The sequence below is a fragment of the Equus caballus genome, chromosome 11, assembly GCF_041296265.1.
Source record: "Equus caballus isolate H_3958 breed thoroughbred chromosome 11, TB-T2T, whole genome shotgun sequence".
NCBI lineage: Eukaryota > Metazoa > Chordata > Mammalia > Perissodactyla > Equidae > Equus > Equus caballus.
Genome location: NC_091694.1, coordinates 14,774,618 through 14,799,883, shown reverse-complemented (window position 1 = coordinate 14,799,883; position 25,266 = coordinate 14,774,618). Strand labels below are relative to the sequence as shown.

The window sequence follows — 25,266 nt, the reverse complement described above, 5'->3', positions numbered from 1 at the left end:
GGCAGGTATTGGGGATAATATTCATTTAGCCTTCTGAGCTTTCTGGGCAGACTTGGTGACCTTGCCAGCTCCAGCAGCCTTCTTGTTTACTGCTTTGATGACACCCACGGCAACCATCTGTCTCATGTCACAAAGAGCAAAACAGCCCGGAGGAAGATCGTCAGAGAAGCTCTCAACACATATGGCCTTGCCTGGAACCATATCAGTGATGGCAGCATCACCAGATTTCAATATTTGGGGCTATCTTCCAGCTTTTTCCCAGAACAACAATCAATCTCCCTCAGCTCTGCAGACTTGCAAGTGATGTGAGCTGTGTGACAATCCAACGCTGATTTGGCCTGGATGGTTTAGAAGAATCACCTGAGTCGTGAAGGCAGCTGCTTCCATTCTGGGGTCATTTTTGCTGTCACTGGCCACATTACCAAGATGAGCATCTTTGACAGACATGTTCTTGACATTGAAGCCCACATTGTCCCCAAGAGGAGCTTCACTCAAGTCTTCACAGTGTGTTTCAACAGACTTTGGTTCAGTTGTAACACTGACTGGAGCAAAGGTGACCACCACGCCGGGTTTGAGAACACCAGCCTCCACAGGGACAGTGCCAATACTCCCAATTTTGTAGACATCCTGGAGAGGCAGACGCCAGGGCTTGTTACTTGGACAAGCTGGTAGCAGGATGCAATCCAGAACTCCAAGCAGCGTGGTTCCACTGGCATCGCCATCTTTGTGAGTGACTTTCCATCCCTTGAACCAAGGTATGTTAGCATTTGGTGCCAGCATGTTGTCACCATTCCAACCAGAAATTGGCACAGATGCCACTATGTCAAGGTTGTAGCCAATTTTCCTAACGTGGGTTAGGAAAACTTCCTTAACCATTTCCTCGTATCTCTTCTGGCTGTAGAAATCCATTTTGTTAACACCAATAATCAGTTGTTTCGCACCCAGTGTGTCAGGCAGAAGGGCATGCTCACGGGTCTGCCCGTTCTTGGAGATACCTGCTTCAAACTCACCGACACCAGCAGCAACAATCAGGACAGCACAATCAGCCTGCGATGTGCCTGTAATCATGTTTTTGATAAAGTCTCTGTGTCCTGGGGCATCAATGATGGTCCCATAATACTTGCTGCTCTCAAATTTCCACAGGGAGATATCAATGGTGACACCATGCTCACACTCAACTTTCGGTTTATCCAAAACCCAGGCATACTCTTGAAGGAGCCCTTTCCCATCTCAGCAGCCTCCTTCTCAAATTTTTCGATTGTTCTTTTGTCAATTCCACCACCTTTGTAGATCAGGTGGCCGGTAGTAGTGGTACTCTTGCCTGAATCTATGTGTCCAATGCAACAATGTTGATATGAGTCTTTTCCTTTCCCATTTTGGCTTAGATTTAGCAGTGGTTTTCATGACACCTGTGTTCTGGTGGCAAACCCATTGCAAAAAAACTAGACTGAATTTTTAAGGATTCAGACTCATTACATTTCAGTATATAAGGTGTATGTCCTTGACATTATTAATAAACAAAGGCATCAAATCTTGGAATAAAGTTAACAGCTTTTAACTAATAATAGCTGTATCAGATTTATTATTTCAAAGCTGAGAAGGTGAAATTACTAATATATATTATACAGCATTTTTGAAACTTGGTTTAAAATCAACTTGAAGATTTAAAAACGCTCTCCTATATCAAATGGCCACAAGGTACCATAGCAGATGGCAGGGGTGAATGTTCTGTCCTGGAAGTTTGGCTTACTTTAGAGCTGTGGTTCTCAACCAGGCCAATTTTGCCCCACAGGGCACTCTCGGCACCCCTGGGGGAGTGCTACTGGCCTCTAGTCGGTGGAGGCCAGGGATGCTGCTCAGCATCCTACAATGCACAGGGAAGTCCCCATAACTAAGAAGGATCTGGCCCCAAATGTCCACATTGCCCAGGTCCAGGAACTGGCTGAGATGCTTGACAAACAGGGATGGTACGATTATATTATTGACGGGCCTCATGAAAAATATTTGGGGCCTCACCAATTGTCCCTGTTTTTATCATTTTTCCTTTGTCCCCAAGCAGACTCAGAGGCAAAGTGAGAAGTACGTCAAAGGGTGCTTCTGACCAGATGTCTGGGGACACTCAGGGTAAGCTGGGTATAAAGCCGCCCTGGATGAGGCCCTTGCTGTTCTAGGGCCTGATTCTGGAACCCTAGCATCACTAAGGGAGGCAGGCTGGCCTGTGAGGAGACAACAAGTGGCAGAACCCCAAATGCTGGGATTCGTTGTATAGTATATACGCTGGGGTGTTTGTCTCCACTAGCATTATATGACTAAGGACCCAATTATTTGGCGAAAGCCATTTTCCCCACAGGAAAGATATATTATACCTGATGTCAAAGATAGAATCCTTAATAAATGGAAGAATATGGTAAAATGCAGGTATTTAAAGTTTTTGCACAAAATTCTCCTTTTCATGTTAATTGAGCCAGATAAATATCAGGTGTTGACTAGGATCATGACATTTTTAACTATAGGCTGTTCTTCTTTTGGATAAAAAATAATTGTTACCAACATGTAACATACATATGGACAAGTCACATAAAGGTGCAGTTCAATTATGTTTACAAACTGAACACACTTGTATAACCAGTAACAGATTAAGAAATGGGACATTGCTCACTCCAGAAGCCCCCTTGGGCCCTCTCCAGTCACTACCTCCTCCCAGGGGGACCAGTAGCCTTATTTCTAACAGACTGATTAGTTTTGCCTGCTTAAATACGGGATCACTTTGGAATTTTAATTTTGAAAGGCGTAGATGAATACAAATATTTATTAGCATTGTATTAGTCCAGATTTTCAAAACTCACTTAAGAATGTCAGAAAACACACCAGAATTAATATTAAAATACAATCCAATAATATTAACATTCAGAATGATCATACTTTAAAATTTACCAGATTCGAGTATTAAAACTACAGTAAAGTTGCCATTTTTCTCTACTCCTCTCGGAAATCCCGCAAAAGCAACAAGGGGACTGAGAAGCAGAACCACAGACACCATCAATGAAATTCCTCTAATAAAAGGAGAAAACGTTGCCCAGAGCAGCGAGGAACCAACGGAGATGCAAGGATTAGAAGAGGATGCTCATGGCCGCAGATCTTAGGAAAGGCCAGCAGAGGGCGCGTCCACAAGGGGAGGGTCGCACCCTGAGAGGGAAAACAATAATCCCTTGTTTGCAGCGACTAGACTGGGGTGTGTGGACAGCACCTCCTCCTCACACGGACAGACTTGTGTTCTGGGTGTGGATTTGCCTTCCTTTTCTGCGGGGCTTCTGCTAGCACCACCATTCCTGGATTTAGACATTCCCAGAATGCACAGGCCCAGGCACCAAGGAGAAGAGGTGGCCCCTGCCATTATGACCCATAATCACTCACTGGAAGAATTTTTTTTGCTTTCCTTGCCAGTGATCTAGGACTCAGTGGGTCCTGAGGTCCTGGTGCCCAAGGGAGAAGTGTTTAGACCAGGAAACACCATCATGGTTCCTTTCAGTTGGAAGCTGAGCCTGCCTGTTGGCCATTTGGGATTCCATGCTGCTAAATCAATAGGCAGGGAAGGGGTGGGGCGGGGCATCATTGTTATGGGCTGAATGTTTATGTCACCCTGAAATCCATATGTTGAAGCTCTAACCCACAATTTGATGGTATTAGGAGGTGGGTCTTGGGAAGTAATTAGGTGTAGATGAGATCATGAGGGTGGAGCTCTCGCAATGGGAATCGTGGCCTTATAAGAAGGGGAAGAGTCCAGAACCCTTCCTCTGTCTCTCGGCCATGTGACCATACAGCCATACAGCAAGTGGGCGGCCGTCTGGGAGCCAGGAAGAGAGCTCTTCTCACCAGAACCCAACCACTCTGGCACCCTGATCTCAGACTTCCAACCCCAGAACTGTGAGGAATAAATGTCTGTTGCTGAAGTCCTCCAGGCTGTGGTACTTTGTTACAGCTCAGACAGTCACTGGACTAAGCCTGTGTGAGCCCTGTGGTTACCAAGGGGAAAATGACTCTGCTCCTCACTGGAGGAGGGAGGAAATGTCTGGAGCCCAGGGATTCACTGGGGCACATCTTAGTCCCAAAGACCTAATGGGAAAGTACAGCAATCTAATAAAGACAGGACCACCAACAACTCAGATCCTCCAGGAGTAAAGTTTTGAGTGTCCCTAGCAGGCACAGAGCCATGCCCAGCTAAGGGTAAGAGGAATAATATGGAATAGGTGATGGAAGAAGGCAGTTATGACGATCAACTTAGACCTCACGGCCATTTGTAGAGGAGCCTCTAACAGCTGCGTTTTGTGTTAATTGGCTCTTTTCCCTTCTTTTTTCTTTCTATCTTATATAAAGACCACTGGTAGTACCTAATGGTTTTAGTAACACCTGGTTATAGCTGTATAACCTTAGGCAAGTTACTTAATCTTTCTGTGCCTCAGTTACTCGTCTGTAAAATGGAGAAAGGAGTATAAGCTCATATTTTGAGGTAAAGATTTAATACCTGGAATAGTGTTCAACAGGTGCCAGCTATTATTCTAATCGTTATTACTATTAACAATAGATGTTCTTTTTCATTTCATTGTAACATTAGACAAGGAAGTCCCTAGATTAAGAAAGGCAAATTTCCCAATTTTATTATCATTAATAATTTATTATCATTAATAATAATTTAAAAGGTCATTTATTGAACTACAAGTACATATTTATATTGAATGTTCCAAAATTGGAATTAGAATGTTTTTTAAAAACCCTCAAAATTAATTTATAAGATTGTTTTTTTAAAATAGTAGTTGGTGTAGTCGTAATAGAAAAAACATCCAAGAGAATAGTGGAAACCCCAAGCTCAGCATAATGATTACCTCTGGAAAGGAAAGGAAATTGGATTGGGGAGGGGGGCATAAGGGTCTTTAACTGTGTATCAGTTATCTATTGCTGCAAAACAAATTGCCCCCAAATTTAGCAGCTTAAAACAATAAACATTTATTGATCACACTTTCTGTGGTCCAGGAATGCGGGAGTGGTTTAGCTGGGTGGTTCTGCTCAGGTCTCTCAGGAGGTTTCAGTCAAACTGTGGGCTGGGGCTGCAGCCTCATCTGAAAGCTCAGTTGGGAACGGATCTCCTTCAAGCTCACGTACTGCTTGTTGGCAGCCCTCAGTTTCTTACTGCCTATTGGCTGAAGATGTCAGTTCCTTGCCACACAGACCCCTTCTGCACTGCCTGATTGTCCTCCGAACATGGCAGCTGGCTTCCCCCAGAGCCAATGATCTAAAAGAAAGAGAGAATGCACACCCAAGATGAGAGTTCATTTTTTGGGTAACCTAATCTTGGAAATGTATATTATCACTTCTTCCATATGCTATTGGCCACTCTGACCAGTCTTGCTACAATGTGGGAGAGGACTACACAGGGTGTGAATACCATGAAGTGGGGATCGCTGAGGGTCAGCCATCTTGGAGATTGGCTACCACCAGCTGTATTTGTGATTTTTTAACACTAAAAAAATAGGAAGTAGATATGGCAAAAAATGTTGACTTGATAAAACTGGGTCATGTGTATCCAAGTATTCATTTTATTATTCTCAATAGCTTTCTGAATGCTTATAATATTTCATAATAAAAAAAAAACTTCCCCTGGGGCTGGCCTGGTGGCTTAGGGGTTAAGTTCATGTGCTCTGCTTTGGTGGCGTGGGGTTCACTGGCTCAGATCCTGGGCACAGACCTACACACCACTTATCAAGCCATGTTTTGGCAGGCATCTCACATATAAAATAGAGGAACACGGGCACAGATGTTAGCTCAGGGCCAATCTTCCTCAAAAATAAACCCTTCTCCTAGGGGCCGGCCCCGTGGCCGAGTGGTTGAGTTTGTGTGCTCCGCTTCAGCAGCCCAGGGTTTCACTGGTTTGGATCCTGGGCATGGATGTGGCACTGCTCATCAAGCCATGCTTAGGGAGGCATCCCACATGCCACAACTAGAAGAGCCCACAACTAAAAATACACAACTATGTATCAGGGGAGCTTTGGGGAGAAAAAGGAAAAATAAAATCTTTAAAAAACCTTCCCCTAAAAAATGTTCAGAAGAAAAGCATACCTCAAATAATGGTGACAAAGAATCCTGAGGACAACTTCAAGAAACTTAGGCATTCTCACAAAAGTGTAAGAAGAAATGGTCCTTGTGAATTAGGAAATTATAAGAAGGAAGTAGACTAAGATGAAAGAACGACAGGATAAACCAAAACAGGAGGTAACTAGTATTAATCCCTTAGCATTAAAATCCCTATTGGAAGGAGCCAAAGGTAGAATTGATAATACTGAAAATGAAATTAGTGACATGATATACAAAGTCTCCTATAATGAAAAGGAAAAAGATAAAGAGACAAAAATGATGAGAGAGAAGATAAAATATATTGAAGACACAATCAGAAGATCGATAATAAGAAAGTAACAAAAGAAAAGGAGTATTTGTCAGACTTCTAAGGGGAAAATGGTGTGGAGGTACAGATAAACATAGCTCAATATACTTGAAGCAAAATCATGTCTTTCGCCACCTGAAAATAAAATATTTAAGGTGTTCTCCGTAAATAAGGAATACTAACAAAACATAGATGATGACTATAATTGAGATTATTCCACAAACTTTGAAAAGTTCTCATAAATACAATAAAAAAGTTAAATAAATATTTGAGAGGAAGAGGCAAAATATCATTATTTATAGCTTATATGGTTTTCTACTGGGAAAACCCAAGGGAATCAACTGAAAATAGTTTGGAATATTTTTGGACATACGCAGATTGAAACATAAACAATAAGTACGGATATTCACACAAATCAGTAGCTTTTCTATACACCTACCAAAATCAGTTCAAAAATATAAAGGAAAAAAGATTCTTTCCATTAAAAGATAATACATTTTTTACATGACATTAAAAATATAAAACACCCAGGAAATAAATTTAACAGGAAATGTTTAGAGCTTAGATGAAGAAAATGATAATATTCTGACAGAGGGGAACGGAGGCTTAAAGAAATGGAGAGAAATTCCATTTCCGTGGACAGAAAGATAATACAGCAAAGTTGTCAGTTCCTTTACAAATTAATCTACACATTTAATGCAAATTCAAAAAAAAATCCAACAGCATTTTTAAGATTTAGCAGCATAATTCTAAAGTTCACTTGGAAAAAACCCACTATAATAGCCAAAACAATTTTTGAAAAGAAAGATATGTTATAACACCACAGTAATTATAACAATGCCCTGATGTGGGCATATGGGCGTGGGAATAAACAGATGGAGTAACAGAGAAGAACAGAAGTCTAGAAATAGACCTAAATTTAGTAGAGGTAATACTCTCTACATTAAAGGTGACATCTCAAATTTGGGAAAGGATGGATTTATTTGCCAATTGGATTAGACAACTTTCTAGTTATTTGAGAAAAAAATAAAATTAGATTCTTACCTCATACTACCTACCAAAATAAATTCCAGATGGAATCAAGATTTATCTACAGGCACCAGGAAAATATAGAATAATATACATAATTTTGAGTTGGAGAGAGTCTTTCTAAGCATGACCTCAAAGACTCCAGGGACACTGTTGAACAAAGGCTTGATGGATTTTGCTATACTAAATTTAAAAGTTCTATGGCCAAAAAATGGCTAAAAAGTTAAAAATCAAACAAAATTCTGTGAGGAAATATTTCCAATATATAGAATGGACAAAGGGTTAAAATTCTTAGGCTATAAATAGCTCTTAAAATCATAAAGGAAAATATAAACATCCTACTAAATAGACAAGGAATATGAACAAGCAATTAATAAAAGAAATCCAAATGGCCAATAAATCTATGAAAAAATGTACAGTATCACCAGCAATCAAAGAAATGTGAATTAAAACCAAGAGAAATCTTTTTTAAAAAAACTCTTCAGAAGAGGAAGGATATAAAATAACAATGATTTGATATCCTAGTGTGGAGAAATAGTCATTATTACATGTCTATGTTGATTGCTGGTCGGTGTAGACTGATACAACGTATCTGGGGCACAATTCAGCAATATGTTACAAAAATATTGTAATTATCATATCCTTTGACTCAGCAATTCAATGTCTAGGAATTCAGTCATTAAAAATGATCATGGAGGGGCTGGCCTGGTGGCGTAGTGGTTAGGTTCCCCTGCTCTGCCTTGGCCACCCAGGGTTCGTGGGTTCAGATCCTGGGCTTGGCCCTACACACCACTCATCAAGCCATGTGGTGACAGTGTCCCAAATACAAAACAGAAGAAGATTGGCACAGATGTTAGCTCAGGGACAATCTTCCTCAGGCAAAAAGAGGAAGATTGGCAACAAATGTTAGCTCAGGGACAATCTTCCTCAAACACACACACACAAAAGATCATGGCATCCCATATTTATTGAAATGGAAAGATGTTGACACATCATTAACATTTTTAAAACCATGTCATAAAATATGTGTATTCCACGATCCCACTTTTATATAAATAAATTATGTAACATATTTACATGTACAGATATGTGTAGAAAAAGTCTGGAAGTTGATATGCCAAAATATTTATAGTAGTTATTTCTAGATAATAGGATTATGGTTGATTTTTTTCTTTTTTCTCATCTGTACTAACTGATTATTCTTCAATGAATATGTACAACTTGTGTAAATTTCAAAGGCTTTATAAAGGTATGGAAGATAGCACCAAAAAACCCAACAGATTTGACTACATAAACTAGTAACATTTCTTATTTAAAATATCGAAATTTGGGGCCGGCCCAGTGGTGCAGGGGCTAAGTTCACATGTTCCACTTCGGCGGCCCAGGGTTCACTGGTTTGGATCCTGGGTGCAGACATGGAACCACTTGGCAAAAGCCATGCTGTGGTAGGCATCCCACGTATAAAGTAGAGGAAGATGAGCACGGATGTTAGCTCAGGGCCAGTCTTCCTCAGCAAAAAGAGGAGGATTGGCAGTAGTTAGCTCAGGGCTAATCTTCCTCAAAAAAAAAAACCAAAACACAAAATATCAAAATCTAGTCAATCAAGCTATAGAACACTTCAACACCACAGAACTCCCCTCAGTAATCCTTCCAGTTACTACCTACTACCAAGGATAACCATTATCCTGACTTTTAACTCCATAGATTAGTTTTGCCAAATTGTAAACCTTACAGAAATGAAATTATATAGTATATAGTCTTTTGTGTCAGATTTATTTTACTTGATAGCACGTCTGTGAGATTCATCTGTATTTTTCTTTTGCAATTGCAGCTCATTTATTGTCATTGCTGTATAGCTGTGAATATGGTTCATGATTTTGCCCCGGGGGAGACATTTAGTAATGTCTGGAGACAGTTTACGTTCTCACGACTGAGGGGGGAAGTACTGGTATCCAGTGGCCCAGGCCAGGGATACTGATCAGCATTCTACAGTGCGCAACAAAGAATTCTCTCGCCCGCAATGTCAAAAGGGTCGAGGTAGAGAGCCCTGCCCTTCCTATCTCACCACGCATCAGGATCTCCATTCCTGTGTGGATGGGGACACGGAGGGTTTACAACAGCAAAAACGGAAAACAGCAGAAAACGTTCACAAATTGTGGCTTGTCTGAATGAGGACATACTATGTAGTTATGAGACTTTACGTTTACAAAGAGTTTGTAATAAGATCTTAACAATTTTAATGGAACAGAAACTGGATACAAAATTGTGTACACAAAACATAACGGGGAAGCACCTCCGTCGTGGTGTACGAGAACAACACAGCATCCAGTGTGGTGTAGACACTGACTGCACCTGTGTGAAATGCTGTCCAAGAAAGAAAGAGCCTGGAAGGAAAAACGTGGGAATGTTGTAGTGACTGTTGGGCATGAGGGGAGACGAGGGCTACATTTTGTAGTTCTTGTGTCCACTCCTTTATTTCCATTATTGTATTTTCCATTACAATAATGCAGAGCGATAGGAAAATCAAATAAAGAATTACAAAGCAGTTTCTCACAACCTCTCCTGGGCTCTGCCGTGTCTGTGGGAGAGTCCGTCCCGTCCACAGGGCATCGAGGCTCGCCAGCACCTTCTCGCCCTGGCGATCCTTCCCGGGTGCGCCACCATGCTTCCTGGGCCTGGACAGTCTCCATGCTCTCTCATGCCTCCGGGCCTTTGCATGTGCTGTTGGCTCAGCCTGCAGGGCCTGCCCTCCTCCATCTGTCTGGTGAAGCCCAGTCGTTCTTCAAACTGGTGTTGATGTGACGGCTCCCGCAGCCTTTCCTTGGTTTCCACCTCCGTTGACCAGTCCTTTCTCTCCAACAGGTGCAGCTTTTTAATATTGCACTTGACACCATAATTGAATGTTATTTCCCACAGTAATCTGTGAGCCACTCGACTGGAAGATTTATGTCCTAATATCCCAGGACCTAGCTCAGTGCTTTTGGAAGTAAACCTAGGGGTTGTCTGTGAAAAGTCTGAAGAATTTGCGTTGGCCCTGGTCCCAAGCAAGAAGGTCCTGAAATAGAAGAACTAGAACATGACCAGAATTTACCGAATGGAACCCAAAGCGTCCGTATTGTACTCTTTCTGAAGAATGATTATGACTGGCATCTCTGGCTTCTACACAGTGCTTGGCACAGAGTATGTGGATACCAACTGGTGGACTGCAATTTAGCCCCGGCACTAACCTCCCAGAGACAGTGCAGACCCCGCTAGTTAAAGGGCATAGTCCACAACAAGACTGCCCTCATTTCAGACCAACTGCCTACAAACCTGGGGGTTCTCAGAGCCCCCTCAGGTTTGATAATTCTCTACAATGAGTCACGAAACTCAGGTAAGTGCTATACTTACAATCACAGTTTTATTATAAAGGATACAAATCAGGACTGGCCAAATAAAGAGACACATAGGGCGAGATCTGGGAGGGTCCCAAATATACAGCTTCAGTGTCCTCTCTCTGTGGTTCAGGCACATCCCTCTCCTAGCACATCAACGTGGTCACCAACCAGGAAGCTCCACTGTTTTCACTGGCGTTTCGTTAAGTAGGCATGAGGGATTAAATCGTGGCACGCCATTGAACCCAGTCCCCAGCCGCTCTCCCCTCCCTGGGGGTCAGGCTGGCTCACAGTCCCGCCTCTCCAACTGCATGGTTGATCTTCCTGGGGACCATTTCCTATCCTGAAGCTATCAAGGGGCCCTGCAAGAGTCACCTCATTAGCATAAACTCAGGTGTGATCCAAGAAGCTCTTGAATAAGACACTTGCATCATTTGGGAAATTCCAAGGGTTTTAGGAGCTTCCCGCCGGGAACCAGGCACAAATTCTTTATTATACAACACATGGTAGATGCTCCATGAATATTTGCTAAGCAGAAAGATACACTCAAAATACCAGAAATTGGCAGGGGAGGGGAAGGCATTCAGGCTCTTACCGTCTTCTGCCTCACAAGTGTGTACACCTGTTGTGGAGATGGACCCCTCAGGCTACGAGAAACCAAAACCCTTAAACATTCCAATCCGAGGACGAACTCACTGTGCTCCAGCTCATATTACCAAGCATCCTGATGATAATCTGGCTTCCCATGTGACTTGTTTACAGCAAGAGAATGCTAGCCAGGCTGACACGAGCATGCACTTCTGCCCGAGTCGATTTCTCGTTGTAAGTTAATACAGTGACATTCTGGCTGACACAGATCAGTCTCTGAGCTCTTTGTGCCTTCCACCATTAAGTGTGGTTTCTGAGCCTGCAAGCCAGACGCTGCCCAGCACCCAGCCATGGACCTGGGCAAGATCTTCCAGGCCTCCAGGAGCCCGTGGGAGTTCTCCAGCCGGCTCTCTGCCTCTACATCTCAGGGTGTGGGTCTCAGGGCATTCACAACATTCCTGCAACAGAAGAATTTCGGAACACCCCAAACTGGATCTGGGTGACTTGAATAGAATCTCAAGCAGGCACGTCTGAGATGTGGTTGTAACTGAAGAAGCTTAAGCCTAATTAATTTTATCCCATTTGATTTAAAGAGCACGTGAAAGAAGAGGATCTCAGGACAACTATAAACCAGGCCCCAAGAGCACAAATTTCATAGTGTTTATCTGGTCCTGGCCAGAGGCTGGAGACACTGTCTTTGGTGTGTGTAAGCCTTGCACTGACTGGAGAGATTTACTCTTTTGGAGGAGATAGAGAATTCACTCTAAAACCTGAATGAGGAAGATTGCCTTTAGCTGCAATTCAGTTTAGTGCTCAACAGGTAAATTTCTGCTTAATAATTAGACCTCTGAATCACCTTTACTCCTCTCCATTGCAAATTAAGAAATGACATTCTAGCTTATACGTCTACTTTTTATGAGTTTGGTTACTATGAGTTGGTCCCACAAATCTGATCCATTGATATAATTGCGTTTCTAGCTGAGGTTCAGACTACAGAACATAGTGACCCCCTCCAACATATTGTCAGCCTGTGACTAGACAGTTGGCTCCTTTCTAGATGAACATATTTACCTCACTGTATCCTTCAATCCACAACACACCCGATTCAGGAACCTGTTCTACAGTATCCCTGAATGATGGTCTCTTTGGATGCTCCCAGTGGTCAGGAGCTCATAGTCGTAACCCTTCAAAGCAGTCTGCACTCTTGGAGGTCTCAGTTGTTAGAATATTCTTTCTTAAATTGAAATTAAACTCATCACATCATAACTTCTACCTACTGGTTCTTTCACAAAATATAACACACGTTTCTGTGCGCCTCAGCTGCCTCTCCTCAGTTCCTCCAAAGGAACTTGAACAGGATAGAGTCCAGCCGTCTCTCTCCCTGTTCTTCTCCTCCCGGCTTTCTAGCGTCTGTCTTGAAAACATGATCCCCTCAGAATCTGGTCAGTCCACAAGCACTATTGGTTTTGAGACATAAGATATTAATGCGGCAAAAGTTTGTTATTTCTTTTAGCAGCCGCACCTCACTGTTGGCTCATAGGCTTCAGACAAATTGCCTTCCTCTCAATGTATTTTCCCTTCCTTTTGGATTTGAAGCTGTGGAAATGAGATCCACATCGGCAGGGTTGTGGGTTTACGATGGGGACCTCATCTCCTGCGTTGGTGAATGCTGTTTCTGTCTAATGTGAGGGAGAGGGTCCTCAGCTCAGGATCAAGATACAGAGTCATTTCAAGAGTTCAGACCTAAGCAGTGAATGAGTTTATTTTTCTTAGAAAGAAAAAAAAAAAAAAGGATTCATCTTTGTCGAGGGGATGAGCCATCTCTGAGATCGGGGAGGGTGTCTGGCTCATCTTTGTCCAGAGCACCCGGCAGGTGGAGGGCCCTGAGCACGGGCTGGATGAATCCAGCCAACTAGACACCACTTCCAGTTGAGAGAGCAAGGGAGCGGGAGGGAGAAGAAAAGCTCTTTTGCTGTTTTTCCTTCCTTCTGGCTCTAGAACATAAATACTGTGTATATGATAAAACAGTTTAACCAAAGGACGCAGGGACTTGGTTTCTCTGCGGATCCCTGACACATCCTGGGAGAGTCCTCTGTCACCGGCAATCCTCTCCCTCCCACGAGCCCGAGCCTCCTCAAGCACTCATTTGCCTATTTGCTGCTGACTTCACCTAAAAAAAACTTCCTATCGCTCTCGCTCCTCCACCCTGTCCCTCAGCCCCTCGACGCCGTTATTCCCTCCACTCGCCGCCCCGCCCTGGCCTCCCTGCACCCCGGCCCGCAAACGCGCGCGGGCTTGGAGTTTAGGGTTCGATGCTATCGTTGCCCACGGGTCGCACGACAGACATTGGCAGGGACGACCCGAGAGGCCATGTGCTCGTGCTCCTTAGGAAGTGGGAGAAATCTCTGCGGCTCGGTTTTGTTCCAGTGGCCTGTTCAGTGAGGGATTCCCGTTTCCCCAAAGGCTGCCCCTCATTAGCATGAACGGGGGTGGGGGTGTGGAGAAGGTGGGCGGGGGGGGGAGGGGGGGGGAGAAAGAGCAAAAGCCCAGGCTCAGGGCTGGAGCCTGCGAACCGTGTCGACGAAGATGACAGCTCGAGCCTTCTGGCTCCTCTGCTTGATCGTTGGCTCATCTCCCGAAGCCCCAGTGGCGGAGAGAAAAGGTACGATCGAGGAAATGCTGAGCCCTGGGAGAGGGGCTGGGGTCTGGGGAGGCGGGTGGGGGACTGGGGAGAGGGCGCGATGAAGGGAGGGACGAGAAAGGGGGCAGAGTGCGCGAGAGAGGCGACTCCAGGTCCGGGGTCGTGTTCCAAAGGAGCAAAATGTGTCCCCAAGATTTTGAGCGTCTTGGCAGCCTTTTCGGAAAGAAGCCAGTTCAGCTACCGAAAGGGATCCCGAGCGAGCCGGGCAGGCTGCAGAAAACTTTGCATGCTAAGTAGTGGCTCGGTCCCCGCGGAGGGAAGTGTCAGAAGGGGTCGCCGCGCGCCTTTCGGGAGCCGTGCGGGCCGGGCTCGCAGGACGCGGCGGGCGCCCCGGGAGCGCGGGTCCACCCTGCACCCGGCCTGGCCCCGTCCCGGTCCCCATCCCCTCCCTGGCCCCGTCCCGCGGACGAGCAGGGGCGCGGGGGGCGAGGGGAGCCGCAATCGGACGTTGCCCCCTCTCCCCGCAGCCCCGGCGAGTGGCCTTGGGACACCTGAGTCTTTAAAACGCACACGATTTCACGCATGAAATGAAAATGTGACTGAGGGAATGCATCCATCAGGGCTTCTCTGCGGGGCGGTGTTTTTGTTTTGCTTTTAGTGGGATGTTCTGCTCGATTCACTATCTCTGGGAAAAATAGCTTCCGCACCTCACAGGGCAATTGACTTTGGGTTATTTTTCCACATGGAAATTGAATGACTTCAGTGGCATTTAACCCAAATATCAGACAATCTTTCCCATGACAACAGATGGTGATATCAATGGGGAAGCGGTGGTGAGGTCAACAGTTGACAGTCAGGAATTGGATATCCCCCAGAACTTGATTCAGCTGTGTGTGGGACAACGTTGAACACAATGAGTCAGAATCAACCTCTTTGCAAAAACATGAACTATAACCAGCTATTATTGCTGGGCGAAAGCTGATTTTTTAAGGAGATTGTCAATTTGGCAAGTGGCAAGTGGCAAGTGAAGTGTTGCAAGAGGTGCAAAGGGGCGGACCAAACCATCCACTACAAGACGAGGGAAACGCTGAAAACCAGCCGCTAAAAGAACGGAAAAAGACAAGTTCTTGCGTCCGTCTGGAGGGCACTGGGACCCAGGCAAAGGGGGAGGTGATATTGTGTAATTGGGCATGGAAAGTTGCCCAGCTTCCAAGCTGGCTGAAGTCTGCTCACCAACCTGTCTGCAGAGCTGGGGGAAATCATTAATAATTGAAAAAATTTGTTTTCATGCCCTATCATTTAGGGGCTTTTCCTTCACCGTGGGGCGGGGGTGAAATGTCAGCGATGTGTGTGCTTTTAGACTTAACCAGGGGCCTCTGCCTCCCAGCCATGCTGTAAAAATCTTTCTTAGCTGTGGTTTCCCAACTAGTAAGTGGTGTCCAAGAAGCCAGATAAAAATCCACTCACAACTGCTCGATTCTGCAGAGACCAAGATGACAGTGTAAACACGGATGGGAAAACCAAATAGTTCTGTTGTCAGGGGCGCTTAAACAATTAAGAGAACCTGTAATATGAGAGCTTTCTCCCTGGGGTTTGCTCAACAAACTGTACAGAGCAAAAAGGCGGATGTTTATATATATGTTAAAGAAACGGCAAAAAGAGTTTGTTATTTAACCAAAGTTGTCAGATATGTTTAGTCCTAGAACACACTGGTGGTTGTAGTTTTAAAAGCTATAGATTTGAAGAGGTTCCTTAGCAAAATGAAACGTTCCCACCAGGCCTCCGGGTCCTCATGTGGTGAGAAAAATCTTCTTCCTTGGCCTCACTCTTAGAGGACAAGACCCTCAGCTCCGCCTTCCTCCGGGGCCTAGGAAGCTGCGTTGCGCTCGGACCCGACGCCGAGGTTGCCCTCCCCTGGCCTGGGGCGCCCTCCTCCCCGCTCCCGCTCGCTCTCCTCCGCGCCAGCTGCCCTCCCGCAGGTGCTGGCTAAGTCTCCACGGTCCCCCGTCGCCTCGCCCCTCCCAGGGCCCTTTCTTCTCCCCACTCGCGGCCTCCCCTCCCCTGACAGCCTCCCCGCCTCTCCCGCTCTCTCCCTGCAGCCTCGCCGCCCCACAACAGGAAGCCCGACCCCGGCGGCGGCGCGAGCGCCGAAGACACGCCCGGGCCCCGGGCGCAGCCGGTCCCCGAGGCCCCGCGGCGGGCGCGCGCGGCCGAAGCCGCTCCCGGACCCTGGTCGGAGTCTCGGCGCCGGAAGCCCCCGCCGCCCGCCGAGAACCGGGCCGGCTTCCGGGAGGCCGCGCGCGCGCCCGCCGGCCCGCCGAGCCCGAGCCTGGCACAGGCTGAGAACCGCGCGTCGCCGCGCCGCGCGCCCGCGCCGGAGGACTCCCCGCGGCGCGCGCGCGCCCGCGCCCTGCGCTTCCCGGCCGCGCGGCCTCCCGCGCGCGCCGCCGAGGCCCCCGCCAGCTCCGCCCACCCCAACCGGCCGCGCGCCGCCGCGCCGCCCCCGGAGCCCGCGCCCGCGCCGCCGCCGCCGCGCCTCGGGCCGCCGCAGAGGGACGCGGAGGCCGGCGCCGAGCCCTGCGCGCGCGCCTGCAGGGCCGACCTGGACGAGCGCGAGTCCTACTGTGCGAGCGAATTCGGTGAGCCCCGCCCCGCAGCTCCGCCCGGGCCCGGCCACGCGGACCCCTGAGCCAAACCCTAGAGAAACCCACCCGCTCGACCCTGCAGGCCCCAGGCCCGTGTGGACTCTGGCGATTTGTTAAAAAGGCACTCGGGAAGGAAAGAGGAGATGGGCGTTATGCATTTCTCCAAACTCTTTGTTTTTTGCAAGCAGCCGTGAACGGAATCGTGCATGATGTGGACGTGCTCGGCACGGGGATCCGGCTGGTGACTCTGCTGGTGGATCGGGACGGGCTGTACAAGATGAACCGCCTGTACATCACTCCGGACGGGTTTTTCTTCCGAGTCCACATATTAGCCCTAGACTCCTCCAGTTGCAATAAGCCATGTCCAGAATTTAAACCTGGTATTGAAACTGACCTAAGTGACCGCTTCATATTTGTGCTTTATGCCACTATTTGTCACTTGGATGCCACAGCTCCGCCTCTGTTGGTCACCTCAGTACCTTTTTGGGGCGGGAGGGGTATTCTAAAATGAATAGAATTTAGATGACACGTATTATTTCGGCCACTCTGTGATTTAAGCTCCATCAGCCTCCCCCCGCACCTCCAGTTAAAGGTGGGAACAGCGTGGATTGGCACAAAGCAGGCACTCGATAAGTCTTTGCTCACAAATGGAGTGAATGACGAAACGCTGTTGCCAGAAGGGATGTATAAGGGGCTCTGTTTTAAACTGAATTTAGAAGTCTTTTTTGGGGCGAGGAGAAGACTCCCACATCTTTCTAGAGATGTGTTCCGGAGACCCCGCCTGATGCACACAGCTTTGTCCTGTGATGTTGGCTGTTTACAGGCTGATTCATCTGGTTATCTTCTAAAGGTCACTAGATTACTTCCACCTGTTGTCTGACGGTTAAATGGCTGAGATTCAACACGTGCAGCAAGATAATAGATACAAGCCTAGGCATTTCTTAAAGGTCTTAGGTTTTCTTATTGTTTCATAGCATTTAAAAGACACTATGACTCGCTATTTTGGTTCTTTCTTTTTCAGGCAGCAGGTATATTGTGATGGGCCACATCTACCATAAGAGACGGCAGCTCCCTCCAGCTCTGCTCCAGGTCCTGAGAGGGCGCCTCAGACCGGGAGATGGCCTGCTCAGGAGCAGCAGCAGCTACGTGAAAAGATTTAACCGCAAAAGGGATGGGCAAGTTCAAGGTGCAGTTCACACCCAATGTATTTAAAAAGAACCACCCTGGCATTTCTGGACCGTAAGAGACTTGGAATTCGGCAACAAGACAGGAAAGGTCTTCATGTCATGGGATCTTCCTTTAGAATAGGGCACACAGCTCCTTTATGAACTAGTTGCATAGTTCCAACTCTAATCTTGAAGTTGTCACTTCCTTATTTACAAAACGCTTCTTAAGTGGTATGCTTCTGAGCTCAAAAGTTATCCAACTCTTGTGCCAGTCACTCACACAGCTCAGATAACTGACCTGTCCAGTTAACAGATCACTGCTTCGTATTGTTTATTTTTAATTATTTTAATTTAAATACATTCTTCAGTAGAAATAGTTCACAAAAAACATTTCCTTAATTTTAAATATACAACTTTGAATAGTTTATATCATGTATCAAACCAAATTTTATATTCAAACCATCACATTTTAAAATCTGTACACAGCAGTAAGTGCACTACTCAAAGACATGGATGAAATGTCATTTTGGTCAAACACTACTTAGGGCCCAAGACAACGATTAAAGTTTTACACTTAAAGGGTATTAAAGGACTTAATTCAAGCAAAATATTACTCAAACAAGTGTTCCTGATGTACCACAACGTAAGATATAGTTTATTTTCATGCCTCTCTGCTCCTAAAAACATGTTTTGTGCCGAACTGGCAGCTAGCCCAATGCTAAACATATTCTGGGTGTATCTGATGTCATTTTTGTATTAAGACCAAGTATCATGTTTGTGTTTGTAAAGCAGTAAATCTTGCCTTGAAATCAGATCTTGGATGCACCTGGTTTTTTTAGCCTCCCTGAGCCCCAAAGGTTTGGGAAAAAGCCTTTCTCAAACTTACTCCCCAAACCCTGGAACCAATATTCAATGACAGCTTGCAAGCATGTGAATTTTAAACGTTTTCCAGTGGGTTTGAAAAAGGTTTAATCATTAGCTGAATTTAATATTGATTTTATACTTGAGTCCACAGAGACATTAACAATTTTTTTTCAGAAGACCAAGCTGTACTTAGTGAACCTGAAACACTGTGAATAGAGACACTGATAATCCATGGCTGAGGATGACTGCCTAAAGAAAGATAAAAAGGGACTGCACTGAGAGAGAAAAGCAGCCCATTTGGTCTCAAAGGAGATGTGCTCACGGAGCTCGAGCTGTCTTTAGTCTGTCATGGCCGCGGAGAAGCGCTATATCCCTGGAGGGCGCCAGGACAGGAAATAAGTAGCAACAGCACAAGACGTAACAGCTGATTGTGGTGGGAGGCACTGTTACTTCATTTATCCCAAATGGGACAAAGAGGTGAAATAAAAGTTGAGAGGTTCTCACTATTCTGTGGTAAACTATTACTGAGGGGTTTTTAGAGAATTTTCCAAAAATAAGTCTTGCCCAAACTTATTAAAAATCGTCCTGGAATTGCTTCTTGGGAATCAACGGCATTATTACATGAACTACTGGCAGTAGGGTATGCAGCAAACGAAGCGCTTTTGGGTTAGTTTTCTTTAAGATAAAAGTTAACTCAGATGTAAGATAGCACCAGTCACAAAAATCAAAGCCGAATTTCTAAATGACAAAAGGCTAAGTGGTGATCTTGAGTAACAGGGTGGGGAAAATAACAATAGATAGATTATTGGTTGGTCAGATGTTAGAGCATAAAGAGAAGAGTTATAAATAGCTCTGGTTTAAAAGAGAAAAAAAAAAAAGACTTATATAAGCCTGAGGGTTAGGGTTCGATTAGGCTGATTGATTTGGTAATACTCAGTTTGAGAAGTTTTGGAAACACACATAAAGTGCCAGAACTGTGTGGTGTGATACTTGGAGGTCAGACAGTGTGTACACCCTAGCAAACACAAGCAGGCCAGCTTTTTAGAAACTGCCTCGTTAAAATTAAGGCCATCATTCAAGGCCAGGTTTGCAGTGAGAGCCGAGGGAGGCTCAAAGGAGGTGGAAGAGAGGTGGGCGTGGGATGCGCAGGACACGGCGAACAGACTGTATTCCAGTTGGGTGAAAAAGGTTAAGGAGAATCTCCTTTCAATATTCAGTCAGTACCCTGGATACAATCTTTAATTTTATGGAAAACTTTAATTAGTGAATTCACTGTAGTTCCTAATCTCTTTGTCCGATAGACTTTTCTTAGCACATGGGTTTGTGCTCCAGAGACTAAAGGATTACGTGCACATGTAATAGTCCTTCATTCAGTGAAATACTCGGTTGCTTTCAAGAATAACTCAATAGCATCCTTCCTTCAAATTAAGTTATTGGAATTCAAGGGGGAAAAAAGTACTTGTTTTCCTTTTTGGTAGGGAAAGTCTATAAAACATTTTTTTGATACTAGCTTTGTACTGTCTTTAAAAGATATCATTTGGCACTGTTTCTTTATATTTCTCTTAAAATCATTTGTAAGGTTGAGCAAACCACATAGACACAAACAGCTGAAAACTGACCTGCCACCTGCAATGTATAATAACCTCAATGTCAGGTACAGGACTTTATCATTCTAAAATACAGCTGATTTCTTTAGTTGAATTTGGTCCAAATTGGATCAAGTGGGGTGTGATCTGCTCTGAAATGTCTTTCTTGATCTCTTAGGTATCTAGAAGTACCTCCGAACATTTCAAATTATTAGAAATAATTCTCAGCTGGCTCCTCCCCCTCAAGTTCTTATACGACATTGCCTTGCCCATAGGGTACCACCATTCTCATTGTAAGGACTGGACATGTGAGACTGGGCAACAGCCCCCTCAATCATGGTGAGAGTGAGGGCTGCAGTCACCATGCGGCTCTGTCGAGCTCAGACTGTGAAGTGTGCAGATTTCAAAGATCACTGGGCTGGCTCTTTAATATCACAAACACACAAAGATGCAGAGTCTGCCTAACAGAAAGGAACAGAGATGTGGAAAGAACGTTTATTTGTGCATTCTAGGAAGGTGGATTACAAACAACAGCAAATCTCAGTGTCTCTCAATAACACTCCAGGACATTTGAAATATAAAAAGGTAACTGTTTAGCTTTAGAAAATATCTCTGAAAGTTCACCATTTTTTTTTAACCTACTGCAGGACATTAACTAAAATACAAATCCTGCAGAATTTGGATAGCACAAAGCCTTACCAATATTATGAAAATACTTTTTATGAAATGGTTTCAAGGACTGTGAACTTGGCAGGTGAAGCATAACAAACACGGAAAATGCTTTTAGCCAAGGAAATCTACTGATGCAAATTAAATATATTTACAAGCCCAAAGACTGGGTAGAAAAGTCCTAACAGTATCACAAATGTGCATTCTACTACTTGGGTTATTGAAAGCAAAATAGCTGTAATATGTATATCTTACTGAACAGCAGAAGCTTGGCAAAGAATACTCATAGAAAAGCAGCTTCTGAAACTCATTATGTGTTGTAAGAATGCAGGTTTTTCAAAAATTACTTTTAAAAGACTAAAGCTCTGTAGTTGATGAAACTATAAAATGTCTTTATGTATTTATAAGGTGATAGAAATTGCAAAAGGCTTTATACTATTAAATACGCATGAAATTAACATCTTTTTGGTCTGAGGAGTCCCATAAAATTTACCTTTTTTGTACAATTTGGCAATGCAAACAGCTACAGAAAATTTATCAACCAACCAACGATTGTTTCATTAGAAACTGCACCAAATCCAATGTCAAAAACATTACTTTATTTTTCTAGATGAAATGTCCTATTACGTACAAAAGAATTGCTGTTTAGAATTTCTCACAATCTGTTAAAAACATAGCAATCTATTGCCTACAGGTAGGAAAGTTCCTGCTGCAACAAGTTTTAAATGATTAAGCCCATATATATCTATATCTATATATGAATAAATAGTACAGAAATACTGTGACGTGATGAGATGCAGAATAATTTTATAATTCATTGAAATGTAAGATTCTTGCATCAGCACAGTGCATACAATATGTAACATTTTTTAAAAAGTAAAAGGACAAAATAACCTATATTTGACTACTTCCATGTTAATATTTTAAGCAAAAACTTTGTTTCCATGTTTTCATATTGAGCAATTAGTCTCTTTAGTTTGTAAGCATAGGTTTAAGTGACATTTTTATGTACAAAAAGGAATGGGCTTAATTAGATAAAATTAACCCAGAATAACTGTACACCTGAGCCTGTAATAAGAAAGAACTGGAAACGGTAGCAACGTCTTCCTTTTAAGAAACTAAGGTCTGGGAAAGGTTTTGCATAGCAGGGTGATGTTAAACAGAAGGAAAGGTTTTGAAAACAATAATTAGATAAATTCCAGAACCTGGTAGGACAAAGCTAATATGAATTAGTGCAAAATTTAGTAAAATTTTTGCAAAGCTGCATAAACCAACCGTGGCAGACTTATAGAAGCTATGATTACAATGCAGTAATACAATGTGTAAGGTTAGAACACTGAAAGGAAAAACATGCAAAATACACCTTCCTCCATTGCTTCCATTTTTTCCCTACTGCTTACACTACTTTTCCTTATGTGAAACAAAATCCCAAACAACTCAACCAACAAACAAAAAATACAAAAAAGATAAAGTCATCTAAGAAATGCCCTTCATAAAATACAAGTAGCTGTCTGTAACTGATAATTTGCCTAATACAATATACAGATGAAGGCAATGTGTATTTGGTCACACTACCTTTCTTCTTAGAACCATCAACTGATGCAACAGGATTAGCACCCTGAAGAGTTTTCTCTGATGTGATGACAATGGCTGGGGATTAGGAAATGAAGGGCCACTACTGTCCTGGAGAAAGCCAGGCACCTTTGGATTCTTCCGCCTTTTGGTTACCTTTGCAGCCCTCCCTTTCCCCTCAAGGCTTACAGAGAACCATTAGCGCACATTCAAAGACACCATCTGTGGGAGAAAAATGATCTCCATTTATTTTGTTTCATATACATCCATAGTTGAATTTTAATACAAAAAGAAAAAAATTAGAATCTGACAAATGTTTACAAACAAGATACCTTCAAATAGATTTTACTCATTTTAGCCTGGTGCAGAGTAAATGACAAATTGTACTGTTATATTCAAGGCAACAGAGTCTGTAGTCCAGGACCACTTAGCCCAACCTTTATGCAAGCTTCATTTTTATCTACATGAACAATAAACTCATTGTTGATTCCCAGTTGTGTGTGTGTGCACATGTGTACATAGCAGCTCCTTTCATAGAAAGAAAAGACATCTAGAGGTCGTCTTGTACTTTTACCTACAGGAATCATGATAAGATACAGAATGGATTACATGTAACCGGGGCTGGATTTTATAAGAAAAAATAATTAGCTGACAAATGAGGGCAGCAATAAAAAAGCGTCTTTTTTGCAACAATAAATAAATACAGTCAAAAGGTTTCTGTGAGACTCTAAACCAGCTTCTTCACTGAAGAGCAGACGTGGCATTTCCATGGAGTTACACTTGACCCCATAGTATCTTTTTTTTCTTGCTTTCTTTTTTCTTTTTTTTTCAATAAACAAAGTTTTCCTGCTTCTGCCACAATAGTAAAACCATTTGATCTTGACAAGATAATGGTGTCGTTGACTTTGCTTTTCCCTTGTCCGTTGGACAAAATTGGCCAAGAATATAATTGGACTGTTATGACCAATAAAAACGAAGTTTAGGTCAAGTCTTGTCAGGATAACCTGACTAAAAACATCTGGTTCCTTAATTTAAAATAGTTCAGACAACCAGATTCTTGCTGTGTTTTATGTTAGGTTAACACGCTGAACTTTAAGAAGCTGTAGACTGCAGTTTGTTGTTATGAGACCTACAGAATACAGAAAAAAGGGAACAATTAAGCACCCTTCATTTTTGAAAACAATGATGCTTTATGTGGATGCCAAGGTCAGTCTGTCTGGGGGAAGCAGCCATGTTCTTTCATTTACTTTTGGCAAGCAAATATATGAGAACAAGTAAGCAATTTTTAACCTATAAAAATTTTCACTGTACACTAAACATGATACTTCACTGGAAAAGTCAATATTAAAAATATATATATACATTTGTCTAATAAAGCTTACAAAATTCTTAGCCAAAGGGACAAATAGAGACATTTACAGAAGCATTACCACTGTGGTAAAAGATGGGTCTGAGTGCGCGCGCATGTGCTTATTTACATTGATTTGGGGAATACGAAGGAAAAAAATTATGTTAAAAAAAATAGCACTGTTAAAATCACATTTTTCTATTAAAGTCCAGAAAGTCTCCTTTCTAGTTTCACAGTTTTATTCACAACTTTCGTTAGTAAACCAGGTTACTGTACAGTTACCAGGACTACGTCAAAGTATGCTCTATTGCAATAGCGTATATAAATACAGCATTCCAGGAGTTTACAGTTCTTAAATACATTGTTCAACATGGCTGCTAGAATAAATCGTTTACTACTATACATCTTTTTTTAACATTAAAAAATTATATTAACTAATCTGAACTTTGGGGGGGCAATTTTGAATTAGGTAATCACGTGGTACAATAAAAGAGTGACCCCAACATCCAGTTCTGATTCCAGTTAAAAATTCAGACTAAAGATATCACAATCTGTAAGAAAAGAAAGAACATGGATGGTATAAATGATGAATTATAACAAAGTACAGTAATGAAAATAATGTGCAAACAATGTTGAGATCATAAATTAAAAATGGGGAAACTATGGCAAAGGAAATACTGGAAACCCATAAATAAATCAAATTCCAATCACTGGCTACATATATGTTTCATTCTGCCTTAAGTCTGGAAATCAAAAATGCCCTCACCTCTCTTCACATTTGCTTTTGTCTAAGCAGAGTTGAGGAAACCTCTCCACTGGCTCCCATGTTCTTTAATGAAAATGATGTAAACTTGGATGTAACAAAAAGCTACAGAAAATAACCAGGTGGTAAGCTCATCTCAGGGCCCTCTACTGCAGACCCAGCCTCCAGGCCTCCTCTCCTTCCCCCAATTCCTCGTTCTGCCACAGGCCCATAGGGGCTTTCCTCTCCTTCGGCAGCAGCTGCGACCACCCTACTCTGGCTTCTGCCTGCAAGCCTGGCAGCAGGGCGGGGTTCAAATCCTCCAGCTTCCACCTCAGTTACCACCAAAGGCTAGAGCCTTTCCAATTTAAAAAAGGAATTTTATAAATTCAATCAGAGGAATACCTGCACGAGGTAGAAATCAAAAGCACAGAGAGACTTAAAAAGTTGTGGTCCTCCGTCCCATCTTCACTCAGCCTGAAGTGCAGGCTCCCTAGCATCAATTCCTTTGAAGTTTCAGTTCCTTGGTAGCTAGATTTCTTATACTACCATTTCTTGTTTTATCAACTTGACACTGTTTAAATCCTGTTACGGCAAATGAGAACTGAG

General features: G+C 43.5%; 2 protein-coding genes and 1 pseudogene across 37 annotated transcripts in view; 1 reads left to right on the top strand and 2 right to left on the bottom strand.

Moving 5' to 3' along the window:
• LOC100053732 (elongation factor 1-alpha 1 pseudogene) lies at positions 1 to 1,375 on the bottom strand (annotated as a pseudogene).
• A 12,581-nt stretch (positions 1,376 to 13,956) lies between these two features.
• C11H17orf58 (chromosome 11 C17orf58 homolog) lies at positions 13,957 to 18,688 on the top strand. Of its 2 annotated transcripts, XM_001500158.5 has the most exons (4): positions 13,957 to 14,086; positions 16,165 to 16,704; positions 16,899 to 17,090; positions 17,732 to 18,688. In XM_001500158.5, exons 1-4 carry the CDS (start codon positions 14,011 to 14,013, stop codon positions 17,920 to 17,922), a joined length of 999 nt encoding a protein of 332 aa, XP_001500208.2. In that variant the 5' UTR covers positions 13,957 to 14,010; the 3' UTR covers positions 17,923 to 18,688. The 2 variants fall into 2 exon arrangements, with proteins under 2 accessions (XP_001500208.2, XP_023507432.2); XM_023651664.2 differs by lacking the exon at positions 16,899 to 17,090.
• A 4,102-nt stretch (positions 18,689 to 22,790) lies between these two features.
• The window catches only part of BPTF (bromodomain PHD finger transcription factor), a 148,791-nt gene continuing 146,315 nt past the window's right edge, over positions 22,791 to 25,266 (bottom strand). For 23 of the 35 annotated variants that reach the window (XM_023652183.2, XM_023652187.2, XM_070227019.1 and 20 more), the window contains one exon: positions 22,791 to 23,696. In XM_023652183.2, coding sequence (XP_023507951.2) covers positions 23,660 to 23,696 — 37 coding nt within the window. In that variant the 3' untranslated portion in view covers positions 22,791 to 23,659. Of the gene's footprint in view, positions 24,467 to 25,266 lie in introns of all 35 variants that reach the window. The other 12 variants (XM_023652184.2, XM_070227021.1, XM_070227026.1 and 9 more) reach the window with 1 other exon arrangement.

Bases quoted from the DNA above. Each gene is read 5' to 3' on its own strand.
- C11H17orf58 (XM_001500158.5), top strand. From the start codon at position 14,011: ATGACAGCTCGAGCCTTCTGGCTCCTCTGCTTGATCGTTGGCTCATCT. The intron at 16,705-16,898 runs GTGAGCCCCGCC...TTTTGCAAGCAG, and splicing joins CTACTGTGCGAGCGAATTCG to CCGTGAACGGAATCGTGCAT. The intron at 17,091-17,731 runs GTATTGAAACTG...TTTCTTTTTCAG, and splicing joins ATGTCCAGAATTTAAACCTG to GCAGCAGGTATATTGTGATG.